Here is a 23,995-nt window from a genome sequence, read left to right on the forward strand (position 1 = left end):
GAGATACTGGCATCCTCAGTCAAAATTTGCACTGATAGCATAGCAGAGTTGTTATATATGTTGCAGAATCTATAGGACCCTATAAAAAACGTTACGAGTCAAAAAAATGCAAGTGCCCCCTTGCTTGCCCTCTCTTCCCCAACCAGCCAATTTAGACGTAGTGACTGCATTAGCAGAATTTTTAGTATGTATCTGACAAGATTGTTGGCAGGATTAAATGGGTGAATATACATAAAGTGCTTGTAACAGGACCTGGCACATAGCAAGTGCTATAATAAGTGTTTACTATTATCATCATCATCATCTCCTTCTTCTTCACCTTCTTCATAAGACTAAGTTGACAAGTTTAAGTGTACCCTAATGTAAAGAAAATAGCTTAGGCACTGGGTTTTCAAGTGGATAAAATGAGATGATATAAAACATATAATACATAGCAAGTTCTTAATATGCAATAGCTATTATTATTATTCTCTCTAAAAATGGACATTTATTTAAATTTAATAAAATAAAATTTAAATAAATTTAAATAATTTTTATTTAAAATTTTTCAGATTAAAAAGGAACTTTTTTCTTTTTTTCCTTTTTTTTCTTTTTTTCTTTCTTTTCTTTACTTTTTTTTTTTTTTTTTTTTTTGAGACAGGGTTTCATTCTTGTTGCCCAGGCTGGAGCGCAATGGCGCAATCTCAGCTCACTGCAACCTCTGCCTCTCGGGTTCAAGCGACTGTCCTGTCTCAGACTCCCGAGTAGCTGGGATTACAGGCATGCACCACCACGCCTGGCTAATTTTTTTGTATTCTGAGTAGAGACGGGGTTTCTCCATGTTGGTCAGGCTGGTCTCGAACTCCCGACCTCAGGTGATCTGCCTGCCTTGGCCTCCCACAGAGCTGGGATTACAGGCATGAGCCACCGCGCCTGGCAGAAGGAACTTTTTTCAATTGACTTTCATGACACACTTATGCAGAAGAGCTAAATACAAGGCCTTAAATCCTAACTTGTAACATTCAATAAACATATCATATATACTATATACAGATATTGAAAATTTACTATTGTTTCTGTAAATATTCATTTACTAATCTAAAACAAAAAGTTTAATTACTACTTGTCAATTAGCAGATCTCATATAAATACACAAAAGTATCATTTTCTGTTAGTATAATGGCATTGATTTATGATCTTATTTTTAACATATATTAAGATAAACTATACAGTTGCTCTTGTCTCATCAGTTATCACCTAGGTACTATTAAATACCTTAATATTTTATTTCATAAGCACATTTGTTTTTATGCTTGTAGTAGTCAATTAAATAAGTTTTATTTATAAGCCATCCTCCATAAGAAATCAGCAATTTCACTTCTATGCTTGCAATTCCTGCAGCTACCACCAGGTTCATTTTATAGAAATCCAATACAAAGTATGAGAAATTGATGCCTGGAACTTGGTGCAATTGTCTGTGACCCAAAGAAACTGTGCTAATTTATAACAAACTGACCTTTTTGCTGAGATAAAAATATTAAAATTGTCTAAGAAAACAAACATAGAATAAGTGGCAAATTTTAAAACAAACTTAATCTAGGAAAATATTTGTGATGTCTACTTTAATGTTTTAACTTTTTCCTTAATGTAGAGGGCAATTTTAGTTTTTAGATTGAACAAAATACTTATTTTTTTCAATACTTGGTGTTAACTTTTTCCCAATCTTAATATTTTCTTTTTTCTACCCTAATAAAATATCTTGAACTTAAATGCAATATTTCTAAAAAGTAGTGAAATTGTTAAAAAATCGCTTTTTGTGAGGTATTTTCAAAGACATCCAAAAGAACACTTTAGTCCTCCGATTCATCTGTATAAGAAAATTTCGTTTATTAACAATGATGGATATGATTAAGTCTCAAACACATGAAGTAAATCAATTTAATCTAGCCTACCAGTTAAACTACTTTTATTTCTGACTCTAAATATAAATACTAATGTCTAGAAAAGAAAGAACACTAGAGACAAACATCATTTAAGGCCTCTTTCAAATGATTCTAAGAAATATGTGCCAAAAAAGTTCTAAAAGACTCTCCTATCATGTAAGAGAATAAGAAAATGTTATTTATATATTCCTGGTTTATAATCATCCTGGATCTGAAATTTGGCTCAGAATCCAGGTCAATGTAAGAAGAAATGAATTAAGAACTTAAAAAAAATACAGGTGCAGCTATAATTCAACTACATATTTCCCCTTTTTGTAGGGTGTGTCTTTGTTCTCACAGCTGGGAGAGGTGTACTTTAAATTTTCAACAAAGAAAGTCACCACATTAAAGAACTCTAGAAATTCCTATAACCAAAACTGTAGCAGTAAGCATGCAATCTTCAATTGTCTTTCATAACGATATTATGTGCTTTAATCTTCTGTTCATCTGCACTCAGCACATTTGGCAAAGTACATTAACAAGAGAGATGAAAACACTCATTTGAATACAAAGCTTAGGAAAGAAGAATCACGTACAATGACTAATAACCAACATCTTTTAAGAATTTATTTTCATTATTGAAAAAAAAGAACTGGAAATAATGTCATGTATTCTGTTTATGTTCTAAGTTTTTGTTTTAATTATTCAATTTCAGTTTTGCCTAAAGGAAGAAAATAAAACAAAAACAATTATGATCTACATAAGATCAGTGATTTTGAACCCAAACTGCTGATTTTTAATGTATTCCTTTTCCCAAATGTATAAATGTGCTTTTTACCTCCAGTGTTTCATCAGTTCCACAGTCATAATTTATACAAAACACACAGATGGTCTTAGAAATAGTAAAAGTTTCAGATGTTACAACTTCCTAGCATATGGAACACCATCATGGATCATCATTTTGGCAACATGTAAATGATTTAAAAGTTATTTATATATTAACATCTTGGCATCATTTCATAGTCATAGGTTTTTACAACTTTAAACTGTTTGATTCCTTGTTGTAGGTGGTTCTTACATTGACTAGAAGCTACTGATGGCGTGGGGGAACTGGTGCTCTTTAATTAGAGGACAGCATCCCCTTAGACAGCAAAAGTAAATGAAGATTCTATAATAAATTAAACATTTTGGCATAAACAATAAAATGTCATCTAGTTCACTGTATGATACATCAGGGAGTTCCAAGAATTTTTAAAAATCAAATTTATTATAGTGATTTTAAACTATGAATGTCACAAAAAATTAACACATACACAAGCATACACACAAAATATAACCTCTAAAATTAACTGAGATCTTTCAAAATGCAAGACTACAACCACCATTATTTTTCATCTAGCATATGGAACATGAAATTAAAAGGAGTCGTCTATGCTCTGGGTCTAGTTTTGATCTTTCCAGTCTGTCTTGAACTGTTCAGTGAGGTTTTAACCCCCACCACTCCCCTGAAATGGCTCTTGTCAAGGTCATTTATGATTGCTCACCAAGTTGTTAAATCCAGTGGTGAATGCTTAATCCTCATTATTACTCCATCTACCAGCTGTAATTGACTCAGTCACGGACACCTCCTTCAAACTGTCTTTACTTGGCGGCGCTTCTAATTCTCCTCCTTTCTCAGTGACTGCTCCTCTCAGTTTCCACTGCTCTTTCTGCCTCTTCTCCTTGAGAACTAAGCATTGGACCGCTTTTCCTTTCTATCTGCAATCATTCCCTTGGTGATTGCAGTCTCCTCTTTTAAATAACATGTAAGCACTGATGACTCTCATATTCATCAGGATAGGCTATGCTATAGGTGCTAAAAAATTATTTCTCATTCATTTTACATGTCCATCTTGAGAAGACAGGTGTGGCGTAGAAAGTTCTACACATAACTGAGGGGCTCAGGCTCTCAGGCTGTCTTCCACGCTGCAGTTGCACTACCTAAATAAGACAAGTAGCTTCCTTGGTTGCAGACTGGGCAAGAGAGTACTGGAGTATTTAAACCACTAGTATTTAATTTCTTTAATGTTCACTCACAACCCATGAAGCTGAAAAAGTCAAGCAGGTCTGCCGGACAGCAAAAAAGCTGGGAAGTAGAGTGTTTCATCCTCCCAGAAGGGCAGGAGCACTGCATAGCAATGACTACTTGTATGTCTACCACAATGTAATTTTTTCTCCAACCTCAACCTCAATTCTGAATTTCTGACTCATGTATCCAACTGCCTATTTGACAATTATACTTGGATATCCAATAAGCATTTCAAAATTACCATGTCTAAAACTAAGCTCCTGATACTTCCCATCCCAAATCTTCCCCTATAATCTATGGCATCTCAGTTAATGGCATCTATACCATTTCAGTTGAGCAGGCCAATTAATTAGGAGGTCCTTGACTTTTCTCTTTTGCTCACAAACACATTCAGTCTGTTAGCAAATTCTGTTGGCTATTGCTTTGTAGTACATCCAGAATCTAGCCACTCCTCACTACCTCCCCATCCTAACAGCCTGGTTCAAACCACCATTTGCCTCTTACCCGGATTACCCTGAGAGCTCTCAGTGGGTCTCCCTGCCTCTACCATTGCCACGTTTCAGTGTGTTCTCAAGAGAGCAGAGGCTTCCCACCTTACTTAGAAGAAAAGCCAGACTATCTACAACACCTGTAAGAGCCTATGCAGTTGGACAATTATTAAATTTATAGCCTTTTTAAAAAGGCTATCCCCCTGATAGTATCTCCTATAAATCTGTACTCATTCTGTTCAACCAACACTGATTTCTTACTCTCTAGTGAATACGTTAGGTATACCCCACCTTAGGGTTTTTCTGTTTAATATTTTGTCTGCCTAGAATACCCTTTTTCCAGACACTTGTATAGTTCATTCCATCAATTTTTTGAGGTTTTTATGTGAGTCATTCTCTCTAATCAGCCTATTTAAAATTTCAACCCCACCTGAACCCTATTGAATTCATCTACCTCATCACTATTTTTAATAGGACTTACTATGGTTTAACTTACTGTATGTTATACTTATTTATTTTGGTTTTTGTCTATATACTCTCTCTTTATTTTTATAGGATTTATTATAGTTTAACTTACTGTATATTACACTTATTTATTTTGGTTTTGTCTGTATACACACTCATAAAATGTAAGCTCCAGCAGAACACTCACTGAGTTTTGATCAAGTTGCATCTCCAGGGCTAAGAATTTTGTTGGCCGGGCGTGGTGGCTCATGCCTGTAATTCCAGCACTTTGGGAGGTCGAGGCAGGCATATCCAGCACTTTGGGAGGTCGAGGAAGATTGAGACCATCCTGCCCAACATGGTGAAACCTCATCTCTACTAAAAATACAAAAATTAGCTGGGTGTGGTGGTGCACGCCTGTAATCCCAGCTACTTAGGAGGCTGAGGCAGGAGAATCGCTTGAACCCAGGAGGCAGAGGTTGCAGTGAGCCGAGATTGTGCCACTGCACTCCAGCCTGGTGACAAAGCAAGACTCTGTCTCAAAAAAAAAAAAAAAAAAAGAAAAAAAAAATTTGTCACTAACTTGTATTAAACACGAATAGGTTATCAGGAAAGGCATGAGGGAAAGTCAGGGATAATAATGGTTTTAATGTGTTTGAATCAGTAAGGAAGGGAAAGGGGAATTATAGATAATGGTCATTAAATGATCTAGAATATATTTTTAAGAGCAAAGTATTCTTATCCCCATTGTACATGAATCCAAAAGGAATCTGTTATCACTAACAAGAGAAGCATTTGTTTCTTCACTCTACTTCTCCCATGCTCTTTCTTGACTTCATTCCCAAAAACCAGTGTTTCCACATATAGTTCCTTTTGTCACGTGACTCTGCAGCACTTACGAGCAGAACCGGGTCATCCTCACACCAATCCCAAGAATTACAGAAATCCTTTGGGAGACTCATTCTAATTCAGATTTACATGAAAAAAAAAATGCTTAATTTTCTTTCAAGGTCTCTAAAACCTGGTCTAACACAACCTTCTCTACTTTTCTCACTATTAATTTTTTCCAAGCTTATCCACTAACCAGGTGCTCAGAAATAGTAAAACTACTAATTTGGTTGTGCGGTCTACATTATAACTTTGCTCTTGTACATCTTCAGCAGTGACCTTTTCCTCACACATACGTTCTCCTAGGGAACTTTAAATCTTGACCAGCGAATTCACAATGGACAGATATCAGTGCATGCTGAGCAAAGAGAATCGTAAAGGGAAATATTGAGCAACCACAAAATCAATGAGGGCTTGGTGACTGAGGTGCTTTAGTCAACATCGTCCAAGACAAAACATGCAAAGAAGTCATATAGAATCACGGCTGTCCAGAAGAAAACGCATCTTGACTTCATACAAATCACTTATAATTTCTTACATCAGAGCAGGAATTTGAAATCCAATAATCTCATCATATGTCTTCATTTTACATTGAGATAAATTCACCATTAACCACCTTTCAAAATAAGATTTTATTTTTCAGAAACAATATTGAACACTATAGAACAGAAAAGCACTTTTAAAAATGAGAAAAAAAACATAAAAACATCTTGAAGTGGCTTAAGAGGCCTTCTGGAAACATACTAAATAACAGATTTTCTTGAATAAACAGTTTTTACTATAACACATGGAGATTTTATAAGCCTTGAGTTATGACAATAATTAAGTCATACATAAAAGTGTTAACTCTGAGACACTAAAACAGGAATTATAGTTTTTCTTTTACTGATCTCTAAACACCATGAATTTTCCTCACTTATTTTCATGTCAACACAGAAAGAATTGACATATATATTTTTTAAAAGAAAAACTGAACATGGGAGCTGACACAAGCCTTTATTTAAAATAATCTACTTCATTTTTCTCTTTTTTCTTTGGTAAAGATACATACAGTTAGACCAACAAATGTCCTCTGCTGTTGAATTAAATACTCACAGTTATTCTTTCATCTTTATCATCCAGTGGAGAGCCATCTTTCTTCCATGAAATGGTGGGCTCCGGATGGCCTCGTGGGGGCTGGCATTCCATCACTGCAGGCTCTCCTACTGCAACCATGACATCCGAAGGGTTTTGTCTGAAGTCATCCCGAAGTACTGTAGGAACAAGATTAAATCATTATACTCCAAAGTGATACATACAGTCCTAATCTCTGAACTTCAGCAGGAGACATTTATGATAATTATAATAAACTACCACTAATAGCTCTTGCAATACAGCTTTAAGAATCTATATCTACTTACAGACATCTGCAATTTAATAAAGATATTTGGCCTTAAACATATACAGGAGGGATAATTTGATATTCTTCAGAGGCCAGCAGGCGAGTGCCCTCACAGTTAGCATCTGGCTCATCTTTAACTTGCATTTCTTTTCTGCCTGATGCCTACATTTTTCTCAGCCATGTGCTAATGAATATAACTGAATCCTCCTTTTATCTATATGACGCCATGTGAAAATGCTTGCTATAATTAAATGAATTACATATACATGCAAAGCTAAATATTAAAAGAAAAAAATTAAGAGACTTCCAAGCATGAATTTAATTGAGCAATATTTTATAAATATATAAAATTAATGTATAAGGTTATATAATCATCATAATTTAAATATGCTCATTATAAAAACTTTAGACATATCTACAAAGCCACTACATTGAAACTCATTGTGTTTTTCCACGATTACTGAGAATGTTAGAAGGCACCAATATGGATAACAGCAGTGCTACCAACAGCATCACTTTTATGTTCCATGTTTTTGTTGTTTTTTTGGTGTATATTATCTCATTTAATCCTTAACCTATTCAGAATGAGAGGTACTATTAATTCTACTTGTACTACTAACATTAGTCCCATAATGTGGAGGAGGAAACAATTCACTATTGTAATCTCAACTGGATACTAATATAATATTAACATACTGTAAAACAAGCAGTAATTTGTAACTGTTAGAACTAAATGTGGAAAAGAAACCAAATACGTATTCCAAAAATAGTTCATACAGTAAAATTGTACCCAGTATCTTGATAACATCAAGAAATGATGAATTATTTGGCATGTTAGTCTTAAATACAACTCTGTTGTATACTAGACATGCAGTCTTGAACATACTATTTAATACTTTTGCTTCCCTTTTCACAAGAGGGATGAACATATATATACTTCAGGACAAAGTCCAATAGTTATCGTTCCTCCACCCTGCTTTCCTTGATCTGATGTGTAACAGAATGTGAACCATTATGGTAACCTAATTTAACATGGTACTGAAAATGTTTATTAGTATGTTAAGTGCACAGATTTGGATTGATAAATGTTATTTATCTTTTAAAATCTATTGAATTGGGCTGGGCATGGTGGCTTACGTCTGTAATCCCAGCACTTTGGGAGGTCGAGGCAGGCAGATTACCTGAGGTCGGGAGCTCGAGACCAGCCTGACCGACATGGAGAAACCGTGTCTCTACTAAAAATACAAAATTAGCCAGGTGTGGTGGTGCATGCCTGTAATCCCAGGAGGTGATAGTCGGGAGGCTGAGGCAGGAGAATTGCTAGAACTCAGGAGGTGGTGGTTGCAGTGAGCTGAGATCGTGCCATTGCACTCCAGCCTCTGTCTCAAATAAATAAATAAATAAATAAATCCTATTGAATTTTTAAAAGAATATTTGAATTTAATATTTATTACTATAATTTTGTACTGGAATGGACGTCTTTCCATTCCACTGGCATTTAAAAGTGCTTTCATGGATGAAGTACTACAGTGTAAAAAAATTATGCTCAAACTGTTCTTTCAAAAAATCACTCTTAAACTTTTTTTTCAAAACCTCAAACCAGTTTAAAATTTTTCCTTCCTCAATTCCAACCAACCAGATGTATACATTCAAGTAAGTTATCACATTCATGAAAAAAATCCCCATTTTTTAATCTGAATATTGAGACAACTTGGGCACGGCATGACTATGTTAATATTTGGAAACTACTGCTTCAAAGAGAAGGCTTTTTTCCTTATCTTTGGAAAGAACGGTAAAAGGAAAAGCAAAATAAATCTGATCTCACCAAACTGTTTAAATCCTAACTTCAATACTATTCACTATTAATAAAATATATAGACACAAAGGTAAACCTTGTTAAACTGAAAACTCCAGCTACTGTTACCACATAATAAAAGAACAGAGTATAAAGACTTTCACTATTTATAAGCTTATATTATTATTAGGTGTTAAGAATGTAACACAAATAAAATATAAGGCCTGTAGAAAAAGCAAATGGATTGACCCTGACAGGCAGTATGTGCCTTTGCTGGATCACATTATTAATCAATGATAACACCTCTGAAAAGGTTAACACCTTTGAATACCCAAAAGTAAAATACTTTTCAAATAAAAGTAAACAATATGCACAATTTTTCTATGTGGCAACCTTAAAACCAATTTGGTAATGCTATATCTTATTTACCAGCTGAATCATTTCTCAAACCAATGAATAATAAAATGTCTTGCAGAAATATCAAAGGTCTAAGTCAGATAAGTCAAGTTTTTTTTTTAACATTTACTATGTTATTTGGCCTTTTACAATATATAATGAAAAACTAACAAAATGTAATCCATTAAAAATTGTTGCTTAGATAATGCTCGTGTAATTATTTTTGCAGCTGTAAAGCATAAAACTTTAGTATTGCCCATGACTATGGGCAATTCTGCATAAAGTTATGAATTTAATATTTTTCTTCTGTCTTCTAAAACTAATTTTTCTTTCTTATACTTATCCCAAAGATTTCCTTTTGGGGAAAAATAATATGGTGCCACATTATAAAACTATATGAAACTTTTAGTTAAACTGTCCAGTTTTCAAAATCCATGTGTACACTTAAGTCATCACAATCAAAATGAAATTCAAATGATTCACAGCATTTTGGCAGAAAAACCAAAAGCATCCATAAGTATTCCCAGATAAGATCTTTTGAAAAGCTTCTCCTTCTCTCCTTTAACATTTCTATTAACCAAAGTATATATACTTTTAATGTTTCTTGATTTGAATCGTATGAAAATTTTAATTTGGAATTGTCAAAAGGGTCTAATATTAATTTGAAAAGAGCAAGTAGCATGCATAGTGTATCCAAGTAGATATCACCTAAAAAGGTATTAAACCAGAGTTCCCTCTAAGATTGTAAGAATACAATGTTTCTTTCATATTCGTGTAGTTTTATTTTATGTGTATAGTTTGGTACATATAATTTAACTCAACAACATTTCATTTTTTTATTCTATTAAATTAGAGGAAACATACATTTCATTGAATATTTGAATCCTAGAAGGTTTTTTTCTTTAAAAAAATGGTTCACTGGGCCGGGCGCAGTGGCTCATGCCTGTAATCCCAGCACTTTGGGAGGCCGGCAGGCGGATCATGAGGTCAGGAGATCGAGACCATCCTGGATAACACGGTGAAACCCCGTTTCTACTAAAAATACAAAAAATTAGCCGGGCTTGGTGGCGGGCACCTGTAGTCCCAGCTACTCAGGAGGCTGAAGCAGGAGAATGGTGTGAACCCAGGAGGCGGAGCTTGCAGTGAGCCGAGATCACGCCACTGCACTCCAGCCTGGGCCACAGAGCGAGACCCCATCTCAAATAAATAAATAAATAAATAAATAAATAAATAAATAAATAAAATAAAATAAAATAAAAAAGTTCACTAATTGTACAAAACATAATAAAGCACATAATCAGTACTTTTTGAAAACTTTACATCAATTTTAACACAATTCTCAAAATAAGTAAACATGTTTTCAGAAAGGAATTCTAAAGTTCAGTGGTGTCTTTGCAACTTATCTGGGTAATATTAAGACAGGAAGCAAAGCAGAATAAAAAAAGTTAAACAGAAAGTGTTCCAAGTAATATGGAGACTTTAATACTTGCAAAACAGTCTTTAAGTGCATTGTAGGAAATTTTAGAACTGAAACATAACATTACAGAATGGGCAGAAGTCTTTGACAACATATAATCAGAGACAACCAAGTCCCAGGAAGCTTTGCTTGTGTTATTTATGAGAAGGGGACCAGAAGAAAACCTAGGTATTCTGATTCCCAGTGAAGTATTTTTTTGTTTTGTTTTTTTGCTTGTTTACCACGTGACTATTGTAATGTAAAAATGCAATTGTTCTATCTAATCCATTGTATTTCCAATAAATTCACTTTATTATTGCAAAAGGCTTGACTTATGGTGATTGTGCATCACTGCGCTACAGTCTCACCACTATCCAATCTTGGTAGGCTCAAGTGCTCAAGTTAAATGTGAACAACTAATTGCGAATATTTGTGAACTACATACAATGCCTTTACCTTCATGAATCATAGAATCTCAGTGCGGTTAAGGGCCTGATAGATGTGTGATCTGCACTTTTTTGTTTTAGAAATTAATAAATTAAGGCTCCTCAGGGGGAGAGGAGCATGCCACATAAATAATAATAATAATAATGTCAGCAATATAATAATGATGTTAGCAATGGCTGATGCTAATTGAACATTTACTGTGTAAGGAAACTTAGTAAGTAACAACTCATTTAATACTCATAACAAGTCTATAACAAAGTGAATGTATTAGTTTTGGTTCACAGATGAGGAATTTGTAGGACTCAGTAGCCAAGCTAGAATACAGATCTCCAGTACATAAAGAACACTTCTCTACCAAGTTGCCTGCCTATCTGGTCTTAACATAGTGTTCATAATTCTAAATACACAAGTATCATGATATAATTAATATTTCAGACTCATTCTATTGTAACATAAGTGAGAAATTTCCCTCCTGACAATCATATGGCTATCTTTGAATATATTCTGCATTCCTGTGTTTTTTCAGATTATTTTTCTTGGAAGAGGACACTACATTTTCAAAATAATGTTGATAATTAGATTTCATTATTCATAACACATATGATGTGCTACTTTTTATCAATGCTTCCTTTTATATTTCAACCAGAAAATGATTGAAAAAGCTGTATATTAACAAGCATTTTAATTAAATATGGGCAATTTAATTAGAAGTGGGTATCTTGGGAAAACTAGGGGAAGATATTCTGCAGTCCTGGGATTTATTTTTTTCTACTTCCATTGATAAAGACTACTTTATCAATGAAATCTTGCAGCAAATAGTAACCTCTTGTCAACTAGGAAAAAAAAAAAATGAAACCCTTAAAAACTAAGGTATATTGGAGGAGAAAATAAAGAGGAGGTAAATAAAGACAACTCTATAAATGCTCAGTAACAACCCACTTCTGTTGCCATGTACCATTTTAATTGTTTTCAAAATTACTGCTCACATACATAGTCTTTAATTTTGAGTACAGAAAATATTACTTACTTTTATGATACTCCTAGTTCCCTGTCTGAACACCAACTTCATGCTGATGTAAATAAGTGTAACTTAATATCAAAATAACTATCATTCTTTCATTTAACACATCTGCACTGAGCACATACTTTGTGTCTGGCAGCTATGCTGTAACTCTTGTATCTTCCTCGCAGTGAAGTATATGTAAAATGTTGACGTCTGTCAAAAAACATTAATATTCACCTTTTTGGGAAACAGTAACACAACAGGGTCTTATTGCAGGTTATTTTGAATTAAGAGATATATTTTGAAGGCTGGATCAGAAAGCATACCATAAAGTCTTCTATAACTATTTGCAGTCTTACTTGTTAGCTGACAGCATTGCCCAGAGGAATGAAGTACTGTTCTTTGTACGAATGTGTGAAAAATTTCTTAATATTTACTAAATAATTCCAAACTTTAAGAAAGATTCCAACCAAAGGATAAATGTACAGAAAGATAACCCACTGAAGAGGAAAACTAAAATAATAACAAGTAAAATAATATTCCATCAAGTATTATCCATCTTACAACACCATCTTCTAAAGATAAGGAATTTGTTTCTAAAAAAGATGCATGTGAACATCAATTCTGTATAAAGTTTCCTAAAGATATTCATTTAATTTTTAAAATTTGACACTGAATATATCTACGAATATTCTACAATAATTATGTCATCTTCTACTTGTATTTTTCTTATATCATGCAACTTTGTTTTTAAACCTTAAATTATGCTTTGCTTAGGACCCTGGAAGAAAATATGCTGGTAGAAGCATTTTTGAAGATTTGACAAAACTCTTATGTTCTAACCTAGGAAAGGAGTACTTTTATTCAAAAATTATACATTCTGAAAATCTGATATAGCAGATGGATGGCAAATATCACTCAACATTATATGATAACAACAACGTAACGTGAATGAACACAAGGCATTGCAAATAAAATGAGAAGAATTACCAGAATAAAAACAATTACTAGCAAATTGTTTATTTAGATAGTGTATGATGGAGAAGCAAGCTAACTTAAATATAGTTGTATGTTTCTGAATTCTGCTGGGCTGTAGAAATGGGGCCATGTTGTCTCTGGTCTTTTAATTGTTGGAATTACATCCAGATTGGGTTCAAGCTTAAACCACATTCACATTTTACAGAAATATGAACACCATAATGACACTTCCTGTACTGCCGTGCAAAATACTCTCTAGTGCTTATTCCAACAGCACTAAGTCTTCAGGACAAAGAGAAGGCAAGTTTGGCATAGTAGGTTTCAGTTAAAATTTGTAATATGTTCCAGAGAAAAGTGTACATCAGTAAGGATCAGCTTTTTTTTTTTTTTTTTAATTTGATTTTAAGTTCCGGGACACAAGTGGAGAATGTGTAGGTCTGTTACATAGGTATACATGTGCCATGGCGGTTGGCTGCACCTATCGACCTGACATCTAGGTTTTAAGCCCCACACGCATTAGCTATTTGTCCTAATGCTCTCCTTCCCCTTGCCCTTCTCCGCCCCCCAACTGGCCCTGATGTGTGTTGTTCCCCAACCTGTGTCCATGTGTTCTCATTAGAATCAACATTTAAATAGTTAATATTCAGCGGACTTGAAAGTCTGGTAGATCATTTTAAAATGTATCACCAAAGTAAGTCAAATGGCTAAAATCATATGTTCTAACTTAAAGTCAGTAACTTACTGTATGTTTGCATTTTATACACTTTAACCTATAAATGATAGATTTATTTTAAAAGTTCACTTTTTACAGGACATCATTTTATACAGTAATATTTGTAGATGTGTTTATTTATGAATCAGAAACAGAAGTCTAGAATGTCAGAATCACAACACAGATTCTTTCACCATTCTGTGATTTTAACAGGTACATTCACAATGACTCAGTTATTTCCATAAAAAACAGAGAGTTTTATACTCTATCTTGATAGGGTTATTATGAAAGCTAATTATTTAATGTTTATACAGGACTTGCCATTTATATGGTGCATTACATCTGCAAAGAAGTATTGCTATTAGTCACTATGTAAGGAATTGCCAAATTTCTCAGCTGCCAGTACAAATGGAAAGGAGGACAAAGAATGCCATTGATGAGGGTTTTAAAGTGCCAGAGCAAAAGTCACACTCAGGAGTAGCCTGGCAGGGTTAAAAAAACACAGACAAAATGAGGATATCTGAGCTATGGGACCCTGATTAGGGCAAGACAAGCATGCATTCTTTCTTTTGTAAAATCCAACTTTTTATGTAGCCTTGCAGCAAGAGTCCTCAATCAAAGAAATATGCTTCTGCATTTATTGCCTGGCTCTTTGTATCTGAAGGCCAGCTCCATGAGAACAGGGAATTTGTGATTATCCCCTAGTATTTCCAGTGCCCAGGACAACATCCAAGACACCGGAGGTATCCAGTAAATGTTTACTACACTTTCCAATATGCTAAGTAGTAGATTTTAAATGGTGGCTCGCACTGGCAGGAGTTCTATAGCTGTAGTGCTTGCGGTATAGGGAGGTAGACACACATATTCAAATAAACACATACATATGCAACTATAACTGTGATACGCGTCAAGAAGGAAAGGTATAGGATGCTGCGTGAGAGAATAATGAGAAGCATAATTTAGATTGGAGGTGAGGGAATAGTAGGGAACTAACAGTTAAGGTGAAGCCTGAGTAATGAGTAAAACTTATCCTCGGGAAGTGCATTGCAGGCAGAGGAAATACTTCAGGTGAGGAAAAATCCTGGTACACTGGAAAAGCCTTGGATGCCGTGTGGTGGGACCGGTGGAGAGCAAAACAAGACAACCTTGGTAGGAACGACAGGGACCAGATTTGCTATGCACAGCAGCCATGCCCAAGGGTAAGCTTTTATTTTAATTCCAATGAGAAGCCACTGGAGTCTTAAGCAAAACAGTGTTATAATGAAATTCTCATACTTCAGTGTTCATTCTAGCTGCTCTGTGAATGAAACGGACAGGGAAGTAATAACGGACATGGAGGCCAGGGGTGGTGGCTCAGCCCATAATCCCAGCATTTTGGAGGCAGATGCTGGAGGATGGCCTGAGCCCAGGAGCTGGAGACCAGCCTGGGAAACATAGTGAGACACTGTCTCTACAAAAAACAAAATTTACAAAATTAGCCAGGCATGGTGGTGCTCGCCAGTGGTTCTGGCTAGTGGGGAGACTGAGGTAGGAGGATCGCTTGAGCCTGGGAGAGTCAGGCCACTTTGAGACATGATTGCACTACTGCACTCCAGCCTGAGCAACAGAGCCAGACCCTGTTTCAAAAAAATAAACAAACAAGGAAGTGTAGAGACCAATTAGAAGGCTATTGAAGTAATTACAGGTAAAATGGTGATGGTTTTATACCATCATGATGATACCAGATTTGACACAATAGTGACAGATTAGAGGTACATTTTGTTGGTAAAAATAAAAATGATTTATTGAAGGGCTGAAGTTGACAGACAAAGACATCAATAATAACACCCAGGTTTCTGATCTGAGTAACTGATCATGCCATTTTCAAGGTACAGGATAATAAGTAGACAAGATATAAGTAAATCCTTCTACGAGAACGAACAAGAAAACAAAAGATATCCTTATTTTTTAAAAAATTTAAAACATGGTTTGAGAGTATAGAGTCTGACATGAAAATTGTTTCATTGGTTAAAAAATATTATGGCTTTAAATTCAGTCCTTGATTTTGAACTATTTGGATCTATATGCTACCATATTTCAAATCTTATTTGCTAACTGATAATATTCATTGATCAATGAATTCAAACTTTAATTTTGGGGATGACAAATTTTAATCTAGTTTGATCCATATCATGTATTTTTTAACTGAAAAACTCAAATACATCTGATATATTCTAAGTTTATAAATGTATATATACAACACGTGTGGATTATATATGTATATGTATGTATAATACAGATATGTGACATATATGACTGCTAGTCATTGATATACTGTGATGGTAACACTAAGCACCAAATTATGGTAAAAACAAAACAAAACAAAACAAAAAACACTCAGTTATTTTGATTGGAAAATGAAAATAACTCAAAACGTGGGTCATTTCCAAGGACTGCCATAAATTAAGCTCAATAACATATTAAATCAATAACAGTAAAATCAATAACATACTAAAGGATATGATATATCGATATTTAAGGACACAAGAACTAATAACGTATTAAAGATTATTATACAATTAGAATACACAAAAAGTTCAGGGCATTTCACTTTCACATATGTAAAGCATATGTAAAATTCCCTGCAATTATACTGAATCCCCAAAATCTTACGGATTTTATTTGTGATTCACTTAATCATTCATTCAATAAAAGTACAACACACTATATCTGGTGATGGTAGCTAGCAAGATAAACGACAAAGTCTCTGCTTTCAGGGCACTTATTTCAGAATTTTTCTCTCTCCTTTGTGTGTGTGTGTGTGTGTGTGTGTGCATGTGTGTATGTGTGTGTATTTCACAACCTGCTTTGTTTAATTGAAATTTTAGATAAAAGTCTAACATGCAAAACAAATAAAGGAGATACTATTTTACTTTTCCACCTGGGGCTATCGTGCAGAAGAGTTCAGGTCTAGTGGTCCTGAAGAAAAGGCTCAAAAGTCACCAGTAAAAAACAACAACATAACGTGAATAACAGCTCATATAGAATCATAACGTTTTAATTTTTTATTTTATTTTTTTGAGACAGTTTCACTCTTATCACCCAGGCCGAAGTGCAGTGGCACAATCCACAATCTCAACTCACTGCAACCTCCGCCTTCTGGGTTCAGCTGATTCTCCTGCCTCAGCCTCCCAAGTAGCTGGGATTACAGGCAAGCACCACCATGCCCAGCTAATTTTTGTACTTTTAGTAGAGACAGGGTTTCGCAATGTTGGCCAGGCTGGTCTCAAACTCCTGACCTTAGGTGATAAACCCGCCTCGGCCTCCCAAAGTGGTGCGATTAAAGGCGTGAGCCACTGCACGTGGCTGAGAATCATAACTTTAATCTTAGCACAACCTTCCCCACTTCCACCCCCACTGGCAACTGCAAATGAGGACACATAGGTGATGGAATGACTCAAGGTTGCACGATGAGTGATCGAACACACAGGACTACAACCTGAAACAGATGTTTTCATCTTTTATTTTCATAAAGACACACATATTTTTTAAGTGCCTGAAAAAGACTAGAGTGTTTTCTAATTTAAATATGTTCTGGGAAACAAAGGCATGCGCACATGCACACACACACACTCACAAACTCACACTTCTTTACCCTCTCAAGCCCACAATACCAGCAGCTAAATAGGAGACAGATTAAAAGGAGTTTTCAAATTTTATGGAGCAAGGGTGATAATGGTAACAGTCTCAAGGGGGAAGAATCCTCACAGTTTAAAATGATCTCATTAAAACCCTCCCTAGTAATTGGGAAGAACCAGAGAAAATAGCTATTGAATTAAAAACAAACAAACAAACTCTTCTCACCAATGTATCTTTGTGAAGCATAATTAAGGTTGCCAATTATAACATCCCCTCCCCACACAACCCAAAGGAATATTTCAGTGATAGGAAAAACCAAGTCTAAATAGCATACACAGAAACACATGAACTAAACAAAGGGATCTTTAATTGGTGACAGTCTGCCCTAAATCACTTTTATTATTGCTGAACATAATAACATTCAGATCCGTTAATTCCTTGTATCTTCCCCTATCAGAGCCTGTCTTTGGCTTCAAAATAATAATGCCAAATACCTAACAGGGCTCTCAATCTCCAAGGAAAATAACAAGCATGCGATTGTGTAGCTGCGTGAGCTGCCTTTTCCTAACAAACTACAGAGCCCTTGGGAGAGTTTGCTCAGCCATCAGCTCTGGCAGACAAAGTTTAAGACCTCCTCTGGATGATAGCTAGAATCATGCCAACAACTCTGACTTAAGGTACTTGAAATTAAATTAGTAGAAAGTAAATCATTTTATTATTCTTATTAATGATGCTATCTTTTCCAATAATTGTTTTATAAAATCCATTGTAATTATAAAATTCATTCCTTACTGGGTGCAGTGGCCCACGCCTGTAATCCCTGTATTTGGGAGGCCGAGGCAGGAGGACTGCCTGAGCCCAGCAGTTTGAGACCAGCCTGGGCAATATGGTGGGACCCCTCTCTCTACAAAAAAAAATATAAAAAAATAGCTGGGTGCGGTGGCACAGGCCTGTAGTCCCGCTACTTGGAAGGCTGAGTTGGGAGGACTGCTTGAGCCCAGAGGTCAAGAAGGCTTCAGTGAGCCATGGTCATGCCACTTCACTCCAGCCTGGGTGACAGAGTGAGACCCTATCTCAAAAAAAAAAAAAAAAAAAATCCTCCTCAGGACATATTGGAAGCCAAAGAAAAAATATTGAACATGGTAAAACAATTCAATAAAAATAAATACTACTCTCTCAAAGTGAAGATCTTTAATTATTAACCATTACTAAATGTTATTTGTGTGTGTGGTGATTGTGTCTATTTTTAATATCAGTTCATGGAAACAGAGTGTTTACAACGGAGGAAATTTTTGTGCTACAGAAGTCACAGCTTCAACAACTCCTCACCTGAACCTCACTCTCAGTATCAGGTGAGTTTACTATATACAAAACACCTGCACTCAACAAGATGGCTAACCCATGTCCTGGAGAGTTACACATTGCCTGTGAGGCAATGGGAAGAAACTCTGGCTCCCTTCCTGTTACCCCAAATCACGCAGAGGCAGAGGCTGACGTGTTTCCACCACCAGGAACCCACCTGCGTGGCCTAGGAAGGCATTGCTGCGGGAGCTGTGAAGGACACTAACACTGCTTTGCAAGAGGTGCTGGAGAGCGCCTTCATCCACGAGGGCCTGGCATGTGGGATTCGTGGTGCTGCCAAAGCCTGAAACAAGGGCCAAGCCCATCTTTGTGCTCTTGCGTGCAAATGTGATGAGCCTATACATATGTCAAATTGGTGAAGGTTCTTGTGATGAACACTAAATCAACCTATTAAGGCTGATGACAACATGATACTAGAGAAGTGGTTTGGTATCTGTGAATCTCACAGGGGAAAACATGTAAAGTGGTTGGTTGCAGTTGTGTGATAGTTAAGGTCTATGATAAAGAATCTCAGGCCACGCATGTCATCAAAGACTACTTCAAATCCAAAAAAATGAACAAATAGAACACTTAAAAAAAAAAAAAAAAGAGCAAACGAGAGAAATAAACTATGGTTAAAGTTGCCCCCTCCAAAGTTTCTAGCTCACAGCATATCATAAAAATTGAATTAAAAAATAAAATCATTTTGTGCCCTTTTTAAGTGCATCCAATAAGCTATAAAGACCACCATGATTTGAGGCCCACTTTTGTCCATTTAAATATATGTATAAATAGCTGTTTTCTCAGTTGTAAATTTTATATTACTCATTTTTCTCTCAGAACTTCTATTTCCATTTTTAATTCCCACCCAATTTTATCCTCATGCAATAGGCTTTTGTCTGAAAGATTTGTTATTGATTATTGTAACACAGTTCTTTGCTTTGAAATAAGGAACTGTGGAACATTTTCTATTTTTACTGCCCCAGAAGTCTTCACACCTCTGAAAATGCACCATAGAAAGATGGAGACATCTAAACAGCATGCCTTTTGCTTTCAATGTAAAAAATATGCGAAAATGAAAGGCGACATATCAAAGGGGAATTCCACAACAGGACATTTTCGGTCACCTCAGTTTTAGGAATGATATCTATGGAGAGTAAGAATCCGGACAACATAAAACTACCATGCTGATACGGTTTGACTGTATTCCCACGTGTGCTGCGAGGAACCCAGTGGGAAATAATTGAATTATGGGATTGGTTTCCCCCATACTGTTCTCATGGTAGTGAAAGTCTCACGAGATCTGACGGTTTTATATGGGGAAACCCCCTTGCGCTTGGCTCTCACTCTTCTCTTTTCCGCCGCTATGTGAGACGTGACTTTCACCTTCCGCCATGATTGTGAGGCCTCCCCAGCCATGTGGAACTGTGAGTCCATTAAACCTATTTATTTTGTAAATTACCCATTCTCAGGTATGTCTTTGTCAGCAGCATAAAAACAGACTAATACACATGCCTATATACCTCTAAAATCTAAAGGTACCCTGGTAAAAACACACTACACTGAAAATTTATGTATAATTTTAGGTAATTATAAAATTCATTCCTCACTGGGTGCAGTGGCTCATGCCTGTAATCCCTGCATTTGGGAGGCTGAGGCAGGAGGACTGCCTGAGCCCAGTACTCTCACTAATTTAGTCATCAGCCTTCAAAAATTTGGCAGCTCAGCTCTATTATAATGGGAGCCACAATATACAGGCCCTAGCCTGTAAAGGACCTCATCAATAAACATGAATTAACCTATTTGAACAAAATTTTGGGTACATTTCATAAATTTGAGGTGACATGTTTATGTGTTATATGCTTTTGTTGTTGCTGTTTTGAGTCAGGGTCTTGCTCTGTCACCCATGCTGTAGCAGAGTGGTGTAATCATGGCTCACGGCAACATCAAACTCCTGGGCTCAAGCCATCCTCCAGCCTCAGCCTCCCAAGTAGCTGGGACTGGAGGTGTGTGCTACTGTGCCCAGCCAAATTTTTATTTTTTGTAGAGAGGGGGGTCTCACTTTGTTGCATAGGTTAGTCTTGAACTCCTAGCCTCAAACAATCCTCCTGCCTCAGCCTCCCATATGTGTTTTCTTTTTTTTCTTCACCCAACATAGATCTTTGATGTGTTATTTTTTAAATTGTAACGTTTAAAGAAAAACAATCCAAATCAAATTTAATTATTATTGAGTTATTAAATTATCTAAGGCCCAATAGATTAAAGTACAATCTTATATAATCAATGGTCAAACAGGAATCAAAAAGGCAGAAACTCAGTCTCCTAGGTAGAAGAGGGCCAAATGCTTTCTCTGGAGATGTTAAGACCTATGCTTATAATGAGGAAATAAATGGTTCTTAGCACTAGGTTAGCTGACCAGCTTTTGAAAATGCCCTGCAACTTGTTTAAAAAACTATAAAACCATTAGCAACTTCAAGAAACTTAAAAAAAAATACAAAGACGTTTCAGTTTCTCTGCAACGCTGGCAAGCTTTGGATTACTTTTCTCCTTTAACAGGCCCCACTTGGAACAGCAACGCTTTTTATAAACATTAAAAAAAATAAACAAATGTATAAGGTTTTACTTCTCCACAAAAAACAGTTGCAACTTCTGGCTTTTTGACTATTTTTAACAATCTTCTTATGTTCTATGTTCTGAAAGTTGAACCAAGTACTTCTACTGAACTTAGTTATAAGTCATTAACATAATCTCTGATTATCATAAAACTTTTGTATATATTCAAATATGGTGATAAATTTGTTTTCTAAATAAACAGTTGCTAGCCTCTTTTGACTTACATGTAATACAAGTTCCCTCTCAACATCAGCATCTCTTTAAGTAAGCATTGCAATAAAAATTACATTTGAAAATGATCATATTAGCTATCAATTTTAATCATGCATATTTTATCAACTATTAAAGAGAAATGCAAAATAACTGGTTATTGATAGTGCATAACCTTCTTTGCTGCAATTACCGATCATTCATTTTGGCAAAAGAAGTCACACACTCACATTATAATTTAAAATATTCATTAAGTTTTGATTTCCAAAATCAATGTTGTAATTAGCTTCCTATCAGCCAAATAATTCTTTCTCACGTTGTAAACGTTAGCTTTGTAAAATTAAACGTGTTACTAAGTTAAATCGGTGTTTTTAGCTTTAATAATGTGCATTTGATCTCAAAAAAGTCCAGTTTCATTAACAATCTATGGAAATGAAATTCACAGTTTTTAAATGGGAATTTAACAATAATAATGCAAGATTACATTTTTCTGGAAAAAATGATAAAATGTTCTAGGTCTAAATAGGTATTCATGACTAAATTTGCCTAAAGACAGATATCTTTAGGTAAGTAAATAAAAGGCACACTTTAAATGCATGAAGTATTTTTAATTGACAATGACCTATGATTTAATAGAGATGAAGATCTGTGCTTACAGACATCATGGAGTAATCCCATGGTCTTAATGAGCAAAAAGTTGAGTCATAAAAAGGATTATTTATTAGCTTTTAAAAATGACAAAACATAGATTTCCCCCTTGACCTAAATACTAAAAGTTAGGAAATAATAAAATTAAAAACACATTGTTGCTCCTAATTTCATTTATATTTCTAGTTGTTATTTTATCTGTTTTTTGTTTGTTTTACATTCAGTGTTACAAAAGGGAAATGTATGTGAACATATAATAACCGAGGATACATATAATTTAATATAATAATTTCACTAAACAGACGATAGAGGCACTTCTTAATCATGCATTTCTTGTTAGTTTTTTCTTTTGTTCTCAAGGTCAGAACTATAGAGAAACTTTACTTGATTCATGCATAACAATTTCCTCTTTAACTTCCCCCAAAATAAAAGACGATGAGCAAGATATAAGGAAAAATCAGTTGCGTTTAATTTTTATAATTGAAATATCATATTAAGGATTACCTAATTTATTGTCTTTACTAATCAACTTATGCTGTTTAATCATTTCAATATTTAAAATGATATTATTTCTCTTTACTTAGAAACAAAAGAAACAAAGAAAAGGCATTTCAAAGCATCAATGACCAGTGAACAAAAAACCACAACCACTAATTATAAAATGTTCCAGGATTTGAGGGGATCATAGACATGTTGAAAAAGGTAATTAAGTATGGAAGAAGAGGAAGATGAAATAAGCACCATACCACATGATGTGACACAAGAGACAAGCACTTATTTTATTCCTAAACTCTATAAATAATTGACAGCTCCTACAACCATAATTAATTGATCTAAGTAATGCTTGAAAGAAACTTACTACCACATCTCTAACAGGGATAAGATACAGCTTGAAGTCAAGACTGGCAATTAAAATATCTTATCCAGCATTTTATGGTCACATAAATTAACTGTTGGTATCAAAGCAACAATTAAGCAAAAGAGAAGACAAAAGAACAACTAAATTAATAATGCATTTCTAGTAGGTTTTTTTTCTTATTTGGTACCCTAATGGCTAGAAAATGAACTACTGAACACATTTATAGTAAGTACATAAGGCCTCTGTACTTGAAAGTTGTTTTTAATATTTTAATCCATGAATGCTGCCTCCAACTTGTTTAATGTATGTGATACTTTATCATTTTTACAATTTAAAAATTCATACCTTGATCTTCCATATTATAATCAAAATTGAAATGTATTTTGAAGCAACTGTAACTTTTAGCTAACTACATTCACATGTGTTCATTATGAAGTTTGGTAATACATGCCTATAAGCAGACTTTGCAAAAAGAAACACATGATTTTCTCTCCATTCCCAAACTCCACACCATTTAATCTCCTGCCTCTTATTTAATTTATCATTTAAGTCATTAAAAAAATTGAGTTCTTACATTAGTCTTTGAAAAACCAAGTGTCCATCTTTGGTTCTGCCAGTCTTGAAACCACCTGTAAGCCTTTACTCCACAAGAACTCCTTGGCCAAGCTTCCTCTACCCAATCCATTCCCGAGTTTTCACCGGCAAAGCGATTTGCCACCTCTTACCGTATGCCTCAAAGACTGGCTTTC

At 35.1% G+C, this 23,995-nt stretch overlaps 1 protein-coding gene across 13 annotated transcripts in view; it reads right to left on the reverse strand.

The window, feature by feature from the left end:
• The window catches only part of ROBO1 (roundabout guidance receptor 1), a 1,183,344-nt gene that overhangs the window by 143,092 nt on the left and 1,016,257 nt on the right, over positions 1 to 23,995 (reverse strand). For all 13 annotated transcript variants that reach the window (XM_054551660.2, XM_054551661.2, XM_054551659.2 and 10 more), the window contains one exon: positions 6,885 to 7,042. In XM_054551660.2, the coding sequence (XP_054407635.1) occupies positions 6,885 to 7,042 (158 nt within the window). The remainder of the gene's footprint in view (positions 1 to 6,884; positions 7,043 to 23,995) is intronic.

Source organism: Pongo abelii, chromosome 2, assembly GCF_028885655.2.
Source record: "Pongo abelii isolate AG06213 chromosome 2, NHGRI_mPonAbe1-v2.0_pri, whole genome shotgun sequence".
Classification (NCBI taxonomy): domain Eukaryota; kingdom Metazoa; phylum Chordata; class Mammalia; order Primates; family Hominidae; genus Pongo; species Pongo abelii.